General features: G+C 35.7%; 1 protein-coding gene across 2 annotated transcripts in view; it reads right to left on the bottom strand.

Annotated features, from left to right (window-relative positions):
- MAN2A1 (mannosidase alpha class 2A member 1) overlaps positions 1 to 16,531 on the bottom strand; it is a 118,478-nt gene that overhangs the window by 76,545 nt on the left and 25,402 nt on the right. For both annotated transcript variants that reach the window (XR_015280196.1, XM_086867307.1), the window contains exons 4-7: positions 6,685 to 6,856; positions 4,832 to 4,959; positions 3,344 to 3,517; positions 2,211 to 2,397 (exon numbers count right to left, since the gene is read on the bottom strand). Coding sequence is in view for 1 of the 2 variants with exons in the window: in XM_086867307.1 (XP_086723433.1) it covers positions 2,211 to 2,397; positions 3,344 to 3,517; positions 4,832 to 4,959; positions 6,685 to 6,856 (661 nt within the window). In the remaining variant the exon portion in view is untranslated. The remainder of the gene's footprint in view (positions 1 to 2,210; positions 2,398 to 3,343; positions 3,518 to 4,831; positions 4,960 to 6,684; positions 6,857 to 16,531) is intronic.

Genomic DNA, 16,531 nt, shown 5'->3' on the forward strand with positions numbered 1-16,531 from the left:
ACCATATTGAGACAATAATCACTTCAACTTGATTTTATGTTCACTACATTCCTGCCCCATTTATCTTACTCTTATCCTTTGGTATGTGAAAACCCATTTCTTTTACAAGGTCTAGTTTAGATTGTTATGCAAAGCTGAATCTTGGAAGCACAGGGATTAAGAATAATTAAAAACCGAGACCCTTAAAAAGACTATTTCAAGCAGACACTCTAAATTATATTTATAACATCTATGCTTCAGGTATTTGTTAAACAAGCTGTTGCTCTTCTGCAAATATTTGTCTCAGCTAATTGAGATATGTAGCCAAGATTTTTCTTTTTACAACTTTGATTTAATGACATATAAATTTTCCTTCATATATAATAGGCACAGGGTGTGCCACAATTTTTCTACATTTCTCCTGTCGCCATCATATTTCTTTTCTCTACTTTAATAAAACCCCCTTTTTCCTATCATCATTCCAGTTTCTACCTTTAAATACAGCAGTTGTAATGTATTATGTTTAATTTCGGTTTTATCTTCAGTAATGTTTTCTAACTGTGTGTTTATGTGAAGTTTTCATGATGCTTGTCAGAATTTTTACTCAGAAAAATAAGCAATGCATACTTGACATGTAGAAAAGCAGTGCGTCATCATCACATCATCACTTTAAAACTTCAGCATTGAAGACCAAAAAGTCAACCTGTTCTCCTTAAAATATTTGTTACACTCAGTGATTTGCACAAATTACAAACAGCTACCCTCTACATTTAACTCTGGAAACCTGGTATAGTGTGAAGCCTGAAGACAGCAACAGGACCATAGAATACCACCATTTTCTGGAAAAACCTTTGGCAGTTTAATTTACTCCCCTTTGTTTGCTTTTTTTTTTCTTTTATTCTTCCTTTATTCCCCCTTCCCAGCTCCCCACCTCCACCCCCCACCCCTGTCACCCAAAATTGAGAGGCAGTTTTGTAGAAGTGTAAATTTTTGTAGAAGCGTAAATTCTGCAAGTGTAAACTTGTAGAAGTTGTAAATTTGTAAATTTAATTAAATCAAATTTACAACAAATTAACAAAACAAATCAGTGTTTCTGTTTGAAAACTAAAACTGAGATTAATAGGAATTTCCACTCTGGGGACAAGGAAACAGGAATTGGATTAACTTCAGGTTTACACTTCAGGAAACTTAGGCCACCGATTGCCAAATTTTTCAAGGATATACCATGGAAAACATTCCACTGTTTGTAGTTACAGCACATCAGTATATCATGCTGCCCCTGAAGTGTTCCACTTGTAGGGGACAGATCACTGTTCATAAAATTCACAAAAACCACAGTAAACCAGTAAAATGAGTTCAACCAGATAATGAGAAAATGTCATTCACAGATTGACTCACACATCATTAACAGAAAATTTTTTTAAAAATGTTAAAAATGTCCCTTGCTGTGGATGCTAAATGCAAAAAGAACAGAACCTGTGTGAAACTAAGTCAAACTTCTCACTCTGGCCTGAGAAAGCATGAAAAAGAATCCAAACAGTCCTTAGTAAAGAACAACAATCTTTGCAGGTGGTGTTTAGGAAACAGTCAAGGAGTGATGTTACACTTAACCATAACCAATCGTGGTAGACGTGTTGCTTTAATGACCAATGAGAGTTTTACCTCTCCAACTTTCTCAAGCATGTCTATAAAAGAAGATTGAGAATAATAAACTCTGCTCTCCTGTTCAACTCACATGAGAGTCTGTGTCGTTCTTCTCACTATTCCCAATAGAGTGACAGCTTGCTAACTCTAACTTTTCCTCTAATTTCATTGACAGTTATGTTCCCAACTAAGAAGCAAACACTAGGTTATTGTTTAGCCATGACAGGCTTATTTTAAAAACTTGCACTGGTTTTGGCTAGGGTAGAGCCACAGTAGCCAGTATGGTGCTGTGATCTGGATTTGCTCTGATGACAGGGTTGACAACAGAGGCATGATTTTGTTATTTCTGAGCAGGGCTCACAGAGCCAAGGCCTCTCCTGCATGTCTCCATGAGTTTTCTCATTTTATTCTTCTGTATCTCTTCCCCACCCCAGCATGGTGACAGTGAGCTTAGCAGACCTGAGATGCTCACTGGGGTTGAACCACAATAGAATTAAATTCACTAAGCTGTGCCAGGTGTCATCTTTGACCAGCATAATTAGTTTTTTTTTAAGGTTATCCCCTTGAGGAGTATGTAAAAACTGTACCTGTGTTGAACATTTCCAGCATGAATGGTTTCTGGTGGGACTCTCCAAGGGCAACTTACTCTTCCTCCAGGAAGCCGTTTGAAATCAAACTGGCAGCAGATCTTCGGATCTGGGCCACAAGTATGAGGAACATCATAGCTATAGAAAGGCATCATATGGCAAAGAATATCTGTACTGGATCCCAAATCTGGAATTAAATAGAGTGAAACTTAAAAATAAACCCTCTCAGATTTGCCAAAAGTAAATCACTTCTGATTTAGTAAATCACAACTGAGCATGTGCTCAGTCCAAGGATTGCACTGGAAAGATACCACATCAGGACAATTTTTTTTTGAATATCCATAGTTCGAGTCTATTTTTGTATGTACCTTATATGTATAAAGAGGGTAAAAACAGAGATACAACAAGATTGGAACGTGCCAGTGAAGTACCAGCTTATTGGGAAGGCAGGAACAAATGTTAGGTGTGTTTAACCCAGATAAAACTTGTGATTTTCAGAATTTTAGAAGTAATAAAACACATCCTTTATACTTCAAGTGGATTAAAACAATTTAAAACAGCTAAACATCAAAACAAATTAAAAAACAAACCAAAAGCCAATCACCCTACTGTCACTGCTTCATTAGCACAATATTTGAATTGGTTGAAATGTTCCTCCTCCTACACATTTTTCCATATAATAGGAAATAAAGGAGTAGGAGGAAGAAAAAAAGTAAAAACAAGTAAAATAATTTTTCACCCCTTTTACTTTTCTTATGTGGACTTGCAAGGAATATGAAAGAATGGAAAAAACAAGAGAGGGTAAAAGCAAAAACAAAAGTGAAAAGAAAGGAAGATCAGAGGAACAAAGGCAATAATATTGCATTTACATTTAGTGCCTTTCCTAACTCACAGATATTCCCATTTCCCCTTCTGTTATTCAAAGAAGAAAAAAACAAACAAACAAAAATCTCCTAAATTTAAGCTAGATGAAAGGCTATTTTTTAACAGAATTGCAAGTGTAAAATTTTCAGGTTTAGAGAAACTCTGCTAAATCTCTTCTGGAAATATTTCCACAGTACTTATTCAAGTTCTCTTCATAATTTACCTGTATAAATTAAGAAAATAAATTGACATAAAGGAAAAACACATACCCCAGTTCTGTCTCCAAAAAAATTCTAGTGTCTTTTTTGTTGCAAAATGTTTTTTTACTGAATAATGAACTCTCTGTATAAGCATATTGGAAAATCCTGTGCGCTTCAGAAGATAGGCCATTGTTGGTGAATGCCCAAATGGATCAATGGCCCATCCAGCCTTTGGTTTTACTCCTGTTGACAAAAGAAAAAAGTAAGAAGGGAAGAAAGTTTTCACTCAAGGAAAGTTACTCCAATAATTCAAATGAGAGTACTAAAGATAACATTTCCAAGATGATATATCCAGTTAAGTATTAACTATTAAAATAGTACTCCTTGTTGCTACACTGTTTCAAATCTGCATCAAACATCTTAATTTGGAATCATTAATTAATAAACATCCTCTTTCATTTAAAGTAGTTTACAAATGTTACAATCAAAAAAAATTGAAAGAAAATGAATGGATGTGGATGAATAAATGCAGCAGCTTGTTGACATTTCAATGTTATTTAAATAATAATTTTTTTGCTTCAGAACTATTTTTTTATTATTTATTAGTTTGTTGATCAATAGAATCATGTTGATTAATACTCTCTTCTCACTGAACTTCATCCTAGTAAATAAAGAAGCTACATCTAAGTCTTGTTTAATTAACATCAACATGATTCCTTTGGCACTTTTTACTGTCGTTCCAAAAAAAACACAGTAAGGAATGCATTACTCTTTTATTAAGTCTTCCCTTCCCCCTCCAATTAAGTCAAGCTGTGTTTATGGAAATTGCAATCTAAGAAAAACAGTGAAACAGCTTTCCAAAATAATTTCAGTTAATTGAATGAAATCATGTCAATTTATTATTAAAATCACTGTACAAGTATTTTCTATATAAAAAGGTTTCTCTCTTCTTACGGAACTAAACAAAAGAAGATCCCAAAGCCAGCAAACCAGTTCAGCCAATGTAACTGCTGTCAGTAATTCCTCAATTCTAACATTGCTATAGGTTTAGACTTTATAACTACTACTGCTGCATATAATTATTTTTTTTAAAGCCTTACAGGAGAGAAGTTAATACACACAGAGCAGGCAGAATAGATCCAAGCAGATAAAAACTGTATCAATTTTTAAGTTGTTTTAAAAATTTTGTCATGATTTTCAAATGACAGAAAAGACAATTAAATACTGTTTAGAGCAGACATAGGATCTAAAATTCAGCATGATCTAGCGTTAATATTTGGCTATGCCAATATAATATGCATGTCTACATTGATCAGGACAAAGTGCTATGGCATAAAATTATTCAAATACACTTTGTCCAGGAACTTTTTATCTGCAAGCAGGAATGGCAAATACCAGACTTGATTCCTACAGCTTCCTGTAAGTGGTCTGATTTAATGTTTCAGGAAAGCTGAGTAAAAGGAGAACCTTCTAAACACGTCAGACTTTTAAAAAAAAAGGTATTTTCTTATTGAATTATTATATTAACATAATTAAATTTTAGATTAATATACATACCAAGGTTCTTTTCTAGCCACTGGTGTCCTTCTATCAGTTGGTCAATTAAAGAAAAATAATGAGCAGAAGCTTCATCAGGCATGACCCACCCTCCTGTTACTATTTCAAATTGTCCATCTTTTATTAACCTGAAAAATAACATAAATAATTTTCAGAATCTTCCATATGAAGACACACTCTTAAAATAAATTTCTGTATACTCAACAGGCATTTACCAGCAATGCGATTCCAAAATCTAAATTGTTTATGCTACTTCCATCACTTGCCTATATTTCTTTAATCAAGGGTAAAAATGAACTGTTGAACAGTGAAATATTTAATGTCCCCGTGCAATGAAAACCAACTCTACTGCATGTGCCAAATTAGATTTTTATAAAAATCAGTAACAAGGCTGTCTTCTGTACAGCTTATAAAAATAAAATATATGTGCCACAGCACTGAAGGCTGACTGAGCAAGATGCTTATCCACTCAAGATGCTTGCACATATCAAGCATTGCTAATCTTTCCCCATCTTTGATCTAATATTCTTTTTAGAGTTTTAGAGAGCTGATAGATCTTGGAAGTTTATTGTATTTATAAAGGCTTCAGAACATCTCACTCATTAAAATGGCTTCTTGAAACAGGTCACAGTACAATCCAGTCTCTATTGTCAGAGAACATAAAAATGGCTCTCCCAACATCAGATTGTCCCTACAGTTTTAACACTTATATTGTTCACCAGTGTAGAAGTGCTTAATGAATTCAAGAAAAAAACACGGTAAATTCATAAAAAGTCAGTCCCACCACAGATGATACCCACAAGAGTAATGAAAAGCATGCAATAAAAATAATCTCAAGTGCAGCTTGAGATTCTCTTCTCGTCTTCTGCAGGCTCAAGTGCAGTTTGACCAATACCTGACTCCTCTGAAGAGAGGACATAATTCCCTACTGATTATCATTTACTGGTTACTGTATTCCAAGAGATATTTTTAATGTCAAAAAAATGCACAGCTGTGCTATAATATCCACTGTACATAAATTTTTTAATAAGCAGGTTTTTTTACCTAGATCCCAAGATTTCCACCTTTACCTAACTTCTGCAGCTGTGAAGATGTCACAGACTTAATGCAAACTGCAACACATGCATCTCAAAGAGGGGCATGGGAAGGAGGCCATCACAGGGATGAGCTAAGAACTGTCAGATCACGTCTTAAAACCAAGTAAAAATAAGGAAAAATTCCCAGCTTTTTAAAACTCAAAACTAGATCCATATTGCAAGTTCATCCAAACAGCCTGCTTCCTTGTCTCAAGGCCTACGCAAACCTTTTACTTCTATATTCCATTTTGACTTGTGATTTTAAAAAAGACTAAGAGCCAGGGGAGTGGAGTACATATGACTTTACCATTAAAGCAGCTGCATGTTTAATAAAAGCCTTTGTACTTAAACATAAAAGAAACTCACAAATTTTTATTCAAATAAAAATCTTACAAAATTTTCATATGCATCATAGCAAGGAAAAAATACCATACATAAATAGCTAGTATGAAAGATTGTATTTACTTTATTGCAAATTCCTTAGTGTGATTTCAAATAAAGATTATGATCACTACTCCTTTACAATTTGAATGACGTGTCCATGGTGGTACATGCGAGCTTTTAGTCAAATTTTTAGGCAATTCAGTAATTTGTCTCCACTTCTCTGAGCAGATTTCTAGTTTGCAGCTAGGAGAAAACCCAAGCCCAAAAAGTCAGAGCTGAAGCAGTTGATTATTCCAACTGTTTGCATCACAAGTGATATCTCAAGTTTACAGTGTAGTCAAATACACAAAGTCTCAAAACAAGATACATGGAAGAAAAGTTCACTATTCAAACCTTTTAACAGCATCCTTTTTTTGGCTATCTATTCCGTCCCACCATTTGGAAAAGTAAGAAATCTCAGACCACAAAAACTTCCTTCGGTTGTCTTCTTGCAGTTTTATAACCATATTATTTAAAATATGCTGTGTCTGATCTCTGAAGTAATCATCAAAAGTCTTCAGCCAACCTAGGAAAAAGAAAATATGAAATGAAGCCTGTTTAGAGAAATGGCTTCTTTGTCTCTTTAGAGAAGAGTCTCTAAGAGAACTGGCTCCTTCTCACTCCCCAGAAAAAGCTAAGTGAAACTGCTCTTAAAAAGCTGACCTTTACATTCCATGGACAGCTTCAAGTGCTACATTTCCAAGGAGTTTCTTTTTACAAAGATTACAGATATTTTGCAAATGTGTAAACATATGGAAATCATTAAGCTTTTCACTTTCTAATTTTTCTATGCGTTTCATAGTAGCAAGTTTGATTAACAGAATACATGGACTCAAATAATTGTCCTTCAGTGAGATGCAAAGGAAAAAGAAATTTTAAACACATTTTCAGACTTTACAGCCTTACATAAAATTCTTTAACCTCTTCATAACCTCTTCTTGCATGAGGGTGTATATGCATCTTTCTTCATAGAACCTGTAACTATAGCTGAAAAAATTAAGTCTGTCTACCTCTACTTACTGTAAAGTGTCACATTCTTACTCCTACCAGCTTTTGTCATGCATGCACATTTTAAGATTTTGTGAAAGCTTCCACACTCTGTGAAGACTGCACTCCAGACAAATAACAGAGCAAAAGACTAGTAATTCCACTCTTATTTGCCACTTCAGTTCTGCAGAGCCACTGCCATTCTAATAGTGACAGTCTGCTTATAGGATACAGGATTAGGCTGTTAGGGAATTATATTATATTGTTTCAAGGAAGTTACACAAATGCAGAAAGTTTCACTACTAAAAAAAATCATTCTCAATTTTAATTTAAAAAAACTTTATAATTTTATAAAATGTGACTATTGACTCAGGAAGGATATATTATACTTCACTTAGGAATACAAAACCCCAAACATTCTTCTTAGGTATATGCAGAGATTCTGTTTTTAATTTGCAAAAAAAGAAATAAAACTGTAACTCTCCAGAGGAAAAGTTCTAGGTTCATTCTAGTTCATCCTTTTTTTCTTTTTACAAATGTTTAGCATCTAGAAAACTCATCATCTTTGATACAAGTTTCTGTACAGATAGACTAGTGAGATTAGACTAGTCTAATCTGTCTTAAAGGAGAAAAAAGCATTTTGTCAAGGTAGTTAATATGAGGGCTTAAAGTGTAAAATTAAAACATTCTTTAGAGGAATAGAAATAGCTTAACACAAAAAAACAGTTGACAGTGAATTACTACTATGCAATACAGACTGAAAAAAAATGTGATGAGCAATCTGAATTTGTAATCAAATTTTTTTCTGACCTCTTCCCATTTCAGTCTGGGTTTTTTTTCTAATAGACGGTTCCACTCAAAGAATTGAGATCACATAACAAATTATTCTTTCTCAATTCTCATTTACTTTTCAACAAATGAAAGGAATATGTTACTGATAATTACATTTAAAATATCCATGTATTAGACTACCAGTTTATAGCTTTATATTAGAAATTTCTTCGGCAAGAGAGGTATCATCCTAGCACACAACTAAAGGAGGATAAATTAAAACCATCCTATGATTTTCCTGTACAGAAATATATCAACATAATAAACCATTTAAAAATATTTTTATATTGAAGCAATAAAAGCAAATTTACACTAAATTATCTTTCTGAATCATTCTTTAAAATGCTAACACACCAGCCTAACTAAAACACCGAGTGAAATGTCAAAGTAGGTGACAAATGAATATAGTACAATGTAGGAAGAACTGTGTTATAATGAAAGATTGTTTTGTTTTAACATACTCAATTTATTAAGCTAAGGAAGATTGTAACATGGTTAACACACTGAACTGAATACACTCCAGAGAATCCTAGGAAATCTTTACAGATGTTTATAAATTTAGCTGAAAGCAAACAGAAAGCCCTCTGAAATGCAATTACAATACATCTATTTATTTATTAATTGAACAGAATATTTTGTATTGAAAAGTGCCTGTAATGATCATCTAGTCCAACTGCCTGACCACTTCTGGGTTTACCAAAAAAATGTTAAGAGTATTATCCAACTGCCTCTGAAACAAACTCCCCAGGAAGCTGCAGACAGCAGTGAGGTCACCCCTCAGCCTCCTTTTCTCCAAACTGGACAGACCCAGACTCCTCATCTGCCCCTCACAGGACAGCCCTTCCAGCCCTTCCACCAGCTCCACTGCCCTCCTCTGGGTGCATCCCAGCATCTTCACATCCTTCCTAAAGTGTGGTGCTCTAAACCAAATGACTTACAGAGACTCTTAAATTTTGCATGGAGTATCATTTCACACCTCAGTCCCTAATACAACATAAGAATCTACAACTCAAGTTCATTCTTGTGCTTATCCACAAACTAAGAATTTGTTAGTAGGCTGAAAGAAAAGGTCTACCCGTGCATTTTGAATGGGAAACTTTCAATACAAAGACAGTTTACACATGGAAAAATTAGAATAGTTTGAAGATGCAATTACAAGATTAAATATGATATTAACAGCAAAATCACACTTGGCAGTTTAAATGTGCATAAATCCCTTTGTCAACATGAAAATCACAGGATCACAGAATCACTGAGGTTGTAAAAGACCACTGAAATTATCAGTCCAACCTCTGACAAACCACCACCTTATAAATCATACCATGACACTGAGTGCCACATGCAGTTTTTCCTTTAACACCTCCAGGGATGGTGACTCCACCATTCCAATGTTTAACAAACCTGTAAATAAGAGAAAAAATAGTACTGTCTTTGATATTATTATGCTAGACTTGACTTAATGCATATTGAGGGCTTTGCCAGATAGTTCCATTTTCTGCCAGCCCATGTGATAACAACTGAGGGTACACACTACTGAGCTGTTTGCCTTTTGATTCTCTCTCTCATGCTTGTCCTCAAAAGTGTGTAAACTTGCTATCTCCCCCTACTTCCACAAGATTTATCATCATTTTGCAGCTGTTTGTATCATTGATTTTTTTCCCCACTGTAATGTAAATTTACTTGGCTCGACAGCAGACTCCAAGAGTCATGTATGAATGTCAACACAACTCATTGCTCTGCAAAAAATCTGGAAACATTTAATTAACTAGTTTGCCACTATTCCTGCCTACACCTTCAAATTCTTTCTTGAAGCTCTACCTGTTCCTTGCATTAGAGAAAGGCAGTCTTGTGTTGACACAGATGTAGATATAAAGGGAAACTTTCAGGACAAAATCAGAACAGAAGTTGACAAATTAGCATTATTCAAAATGTAACTTTATTAAGCAAAAGCACTTAACAATTTGACCATGGCGAGAATCACAAATCTATTTCTAGCAAAAGTGTTTAGGTACTGCTTACATATACCTGGTTTTTACATTTGCATTTTTTTGTCTCTTGGTTCAAAATTAACCATTCAAATAAAACAAAGCAGGATTTTCAATTGCTTACTTCCACAAGACACCCTCCAATGTTTAAGGGGAAAGGTGCCTTTAAAAATATTTCTTGTTTCTGATGAAGCCTCTTTTAATGAAGAAGCAGACCTCATGAATTTCTGAAATATTATGCCAGTATATACTAGATTAATGCATTTTTTATAGAAGTTTGCATCTCTGATTTACTTTTCAGGAGATCATAATTAATTTCACTGAGTCTAAAATTTACACATCAGTGAAACTTCTTGCAACACAAGAAACTTGAGTAATTTATTAATTTTATGCTAGTATTAAATAAAACCATTAAATTTCAGCTAGCACTATACAGCTTTCCAGAAAAATAAAAGCATTCTCTTTGCAAACATATTAGTGGAACTTCTGTTCTTGGTCTTTGAAGTGCACACCCAAGTTAGTAAAAATTATCAGTAATTTTTAAATTTTTTTTTTTTTTTACATTTATGTTTGATTCTCTACTAACTAGTACATGTGAGAAGACACAGTTAAGTGATTGTTTTGATAGTTGAGGAAGTAAAAATGTATCATAAACTGCAAGGATGTCCTTGTTCTTAATTACATCCAAGCTCCACATAATGCAGCAGTAAAAGGTTTTCATAAAACAAAAACCCCTCAAAAATCCAAACCAAAAAAACAACAATAAAAAACCCAAACTAACAAAAAAAATTACATGTACCCATGACTTCTATCCTCTAAAAGAAGAGCTCTAAAGAACTTAAGCATGGTGAGCATGTGTCTTTAATTGATCATACACAGGCAATGACAATAAGGCAAATGCTAGAAATAAATCTGAAAGCTAAGTTTTAATTTACATTTTAGAAAGTATCATTACACATGGAAATAATTTGGCCTTAGCTCCTTTGTAGGTTCAACATTTTTAAAAACACCTTATTTTAAATTAGAGAATACACACATATTTTTTTTTTAAATTTAGAAGCACTGCATCATCATTCTATGATGTAAAATACAGAACAGACAAGCAAGTTAATATTTTATGGATGTTTCTGACATAACACTTTGGTGCTAATTTCACCAAAAAGTATCTTTTCAACAAAGATGAATGACTTACAGACAAGACAATGAAACAAATTTGAAAAACCTGAAGGTAAGTCAAGTTCAAATTAAAACTAAAAGCTGTATAAGATTGTTTCTCATTTTTCTGTTTCACATAGTCAAATCAGAGAAAGAAAGTTCCCTGAAACATTCCAGTGCTAAAGCATTCATTCTGATTCAAAAGTAATTAGATAGATGAGCTACTTGTTCCTGCAAAATAGGTACCAAAATATAATGATTTATCTAGAAGAAGATACGCTGAAATTAAACAAGTATGGCAGTGTATTTACTTTTCCAACAGCATACCTTAACTTGTAAAAGATCTCTGCTCAAGGTAAAACAAGAACCATTTGATTTATCAGGCTTAATTTCATAAGCATAATTAAAAACTCAAATGATTGAACATTTCACAAAAAGTAAAATCTACCACGATCTGTGAGGTACTACCAAAATTATAATTAGATTTCTTACATTTTAAGTCCTATGCTAGATCTACTTCTGCTTTTGTACATATCAAGTTTGCTGTCATCATAGCTAAGATGGAAAGGAAATTTCTACTGATGAACAGTCAAAAGTATCCTTTCAGTCCTGTCAATTTTCAAAGGAACTGCACTTCTTCTGCAAACATAGAAATATTGTGAAATAAGAAGGTATAAAATTGCTTCATTCAGCACACCAAAAAACACTTGTGAGCTGCCCATTTCTTGTATTTTGGTGGGTTAGACAACATTTTAAGCAATATGTGTTCCAAATATGTAAGGAAAACTAAGAAGTCACCAGAAACACATATCCAGACATGGTCAACAGAAACTGTACATGAAAATCCATGGTGTATTAACAGCATCAAATTTAAGTCAAGTTTTCTCATGTGTTAACACTGACTTAGGTCTATACAGATTTCCTCCTGAGAAGCGGAGACTGTCTTAAATAATAGAAGGTGATTAACGTGAGTGGTAGCGAGGCAAAGTTATCAGTGTTATAGATAATTAATGAAGTGTTTAAAAGCAGTCTTTAGTTCTGACCTGTGTGCCCATATACTTGCATATGGGTGGAGAAGCAACAGAAAAATCTACTTCAGTCACTTTCAATTCCACTTAAGTACTGCTTATACTAGATCTTTAACAATCACATTCAGCAATGAAATACTCATATCTGGTACATACATATTTTAGAAAGCTCACAGGTCTCAATTTTTAAATAATTTAATAAGTCATTATTAAAATTATTACAGATCAATAGATGTTAGAAGTGTCTTTCCATACCTCTGGTCATATCTAAACCTCATCTTACAAGTCCATCTGTGCTGGTTCACAATCTTGCCATCCCTGAGCAGAGCTCTCCCCTCTGCATTTCAGCTGCCTCCTCCACTCCAGGCAGCCACAAAAACCACAAAAACCAAGCAGGTGTGAGCCACCACAAACTGACACAGCAGGTCATATGCTCTCTCCTTACTCTACTCCTGACAGAATTGCCATCTATCTGTGATAGCTATAATCTCACACAACAACCAAACTTCTCTCCATGGTTTAAGATTAATCTGTACTGGGTGAGTCCTCCCAAAATCAGACATGCTACTGAGGTGTTCAAATCTCTATCAACTGCCAGCAACTAAAGACAATTGTGCCACACTGATCGAAAGTCTGAAGGGGACCCCCTCTCAACACTTACTTCTCAAAATATGTAAACACAGAGAGAAGCACAAAAGACCCCAAGCTTGCAGGTCATGGTTAAATTCACACAGAAGCAGTTAACCCAGATTTAACATCATGAAGTGCTTCAGAGCACCAGCACATTCAGTCATCCGTCCAAAAAAGGTGGAACCTAAACCCACAACCTTCCCTACTGATTGTGTCTAACAGATTCACAGAGTGACTTGGACTGGAAAGAAACATGCAGTTTCTAGCCCCACACCATGGGCAGGGATGCCACCCCCTAGACAAGGTTGTTTCAAGGCCTTTTCTTTGCCTTTGATCTACACATTCTCACTAGCATAACTGGTTATATGAAAAGTTAAAGTAGCATCAGATGAGAAAACATAAAATCTAATGAAAATTTACAGCTTCTGCGACTAATATAGTTCTACCTTTATTGACCGCATTTCTTGATAAATATCTTTCACATAAATTGTTACACCGTACATTCATGATGACTTAAGCTTTTTTTTTTTTTTTTGAGAAGGTATCTCCTTTGCACAATGCTTTTGGTTCTCTGTGGGAATAAGGTAATAGAGGAACTGAACTGGCTGGGATGGATAGTGGCTTAGCTTGGGTGTACAGAAGGCATAAACCTGAGACCTGGGAGGCAGGATACAGAAAGGATGGAAACTAGGATGATACTGGGATCATTCCATAACAGGCCATGTTTCTGGTTCTGGCTCTCAGTTGGTTCAGGATCTATCACATAATGTCCCTGGTCTGTGTTTGCAATTTGACCCCTGTTCCCATCTACCGCTATATATTAAGTTCACCACACCCCTTGGTCTTTGGAGTTTGCCCCCAGAATGTGCAGTTTCTGCAGTTTGTTATTTTACCATCGCTGAAGTTTTATTTTTCAGGTAACTCCATCATTCTCATCCCTCTATTTTGCCACGCTCACCCAGCCAGACCGGACTCAGAGCCACAGTAAGCCAACAGTGACAAGAGATTCCAGATGTTATAGATATATTTTCCTTCTTTCAAGTGCTTGTTAATATGCAATTTCATACTGCAAAAAATTCCACAGGAATGTCCTTAAAAAGTAGTATCAAGCCATGAGATTTCCGTAACACCCTTTGCGAAAGCAAACAATAACCAGTCTCACATAATCACCCTTGGTGAAGGAACTGTTTACTTTTCCCAGGGTCCTATCTCAGTTTATGTCTACTGAATATCAACTGAGAAGCTTGAAAAATCTGAGAGATATTTAGATTGTATGCAAGAGGAGATACAGATTTCTTCATTTTAGTTGCTGCTGGTGAAAGCCAGACATGATTTTATTGTAAAGGCATGAAGAATTTACATTCTAAGAGTGAAGACTAAGGAACAAAAACCAGATACCAGCAAGAAAATCACCTTTCAAAAGTGAATGACAATAGCATTAAGACTTCAAGCAAGGCTTCGTGAACATAATTCAGGAAAAAAAGTAGCTCTCATAACTTCATAGAATTTTTCAAACCTTGTCATTGAAGGGACAGTCACAGAGAGAACTTCTCTCAGAGATAAAAGAATAAGCACCTTACTGTAGATCTAATTTATGACTCCCTCCAAGACAAATGTAATAAATGCCTGTAAAAATCCATCTCTGAAGCTATGCTCACTATGGCCTACATCCATGTTCAGAAGAGGGCCAGAGCAGTGCTGGAAAGGGCAAAATAGAATCAGATTAAAGTTCCTTAATTGGAACTCCCAGGTATACCAAGAGGCCTCACTCATATGTAAAATTAAAAAATAAACACATGGCTAACATATCTCCTAAGTAAAGAGGAAATTCCATGATTGATAACACAAGAAGTTAAACAGGAAAAGATATTGGTAAAGCTACTTCTGGTTATGGAGCAGTATTTAGACTTTATCTGTCTTACAGGTTTCATAATTTTAGTTACTCACAAACTCCTTGGGTGGGGGGTTGGGAGGATGGGTGGTTTTGGTTGCATTTTTTAAGAGGGTGGCTGATGCTTCAGGTGCATTTGGCTGATGCTTTAGGTGGTGTAGTTGTTTTTCACCTGGAACACAGCTTTTGGTTTGTTGTTGCTGGCAGTTTGGAAGATTTTACTTGTGTGCTTGTGGGTTTTCTTGGGTTTTTTGTTGTGCTTTTTAAACACAGGCCAAGAACCAAGAAGCATGCCACAGAGAGGGTCTTCAGATCTAGAGAAAAACCTTGTTATTCTCTGACTTTCCAAAAGGTAGTATCATATTTCAAGCATCATGGTAAATATATAGTAAAGTTCAAGGCATTTTTCACTGAATGATCTTAGTAACTCTCATCCTTATTTGGAGAATGAGAAGAAATATTGTGGGAGTTGGTCAGGCAGTGACTCACAGTGAGTGGGCCCTGACTGACCACGCAGACTGCATCAACTTAAGGCCTTGAGAAGTGGAGAGCTAAGGAGGAGAACATCTAGATAAGTTATGGGGAGAAGCATAGGATTATGGTTTAGTTATGTTAATATGGGTTACATCATAATTTCTATATAAGGTTATGTGTTAATGATTAATTAGTTGCTTTTCTGTACATGGTTACATTGTTGTTCACAAGTTCTTTGCCCTGTTACCAAGGTTATATAATGTTCTGTTCCCTGTAATATTGGTCTTCTGTTGGCTGCCCGCCCCAGAGTTTTGCCCCCTGGGGCTACTGCTTTTATTGACTTTATTAAATTGCTTTTCAGAAAACCACAGTTGTATCCATTCCTTTTACTTCACCAGTAGCCACAGCGGACCCCTGGCAATGGTTGTCTTGGTCAAGCCGGTGACCTAGCCTTATCTCCGGACTGCGACAAAACTGCCAACCCCGAGTCAGGATGGGGTCAACCAGACTGTGACAAGATGTGGCCACCATCCACTATTTTGGGGACCCTTTGTATAGAAGCAGCACAGAGCTATTCAGTCCCCTAGTATCAAAAGACATGCATCTAAAAATCTAGGGGCTCTGATGAATTTCTGCATAGCCTGCTATTAATGGCCTTTGCTAGTGTCCAGCTGAGCCAACAACAGCCTCCAGACTGCACAGCCTCCTTGGAATACAGTGAGGAGGAATATAGTTTGCAGTGACATATGGTAGTCTCTACCCAAATAATCACAGAATCATTTGGGTCAGAGAAGGCGTCTAAGAAAATCAAGTCCAATCATTAATCCAGCACCACTGTGTTCACCACTAAACCATGTCCCTAAGTGCCCAAATCCACCTGCTTTTATGAACACTTGCAGAAATGGTACTTCTCTAGGCAGCCCATTGCAATGTTCAAGCACCCTTTAACAGAAAAAACTTTTCCTAATAGCCCATCTAAACCTGCCCTGGGCATAACTTGAGGCAGAGTTTCCTCTTGTACTGAAACTTGCTACATGGAAGAGCCCGATCCCCACCTGACTATAACCTCCTCTCAGGTAGTGGTAGTAACAAGGATCCCCCTGAGTCTCTTTTGCTCCAGGCTAAATACGCTCAGATTCCGCATCAGACTTGTGCTCCAGACCCTTCACCAGCTCCATTCCCTTCTCTGGACACGCTCCAGCCCCTCAATGACTTTCTGA

This window comes from Cyanistes caeruleus, chromosome Z (genome assembly GCF_971803275.1).
Source record: "Cyanistes caeruleus chromosome Z, bCyaCae1.hap1.1, whole genome shotgun sequence".
Lineage (NCBI taxonomy): Eukaryota > Metazoa > Chordata > Aves > Passeriformes > Paridae > Cyanistes > Cyanistes caeruleus.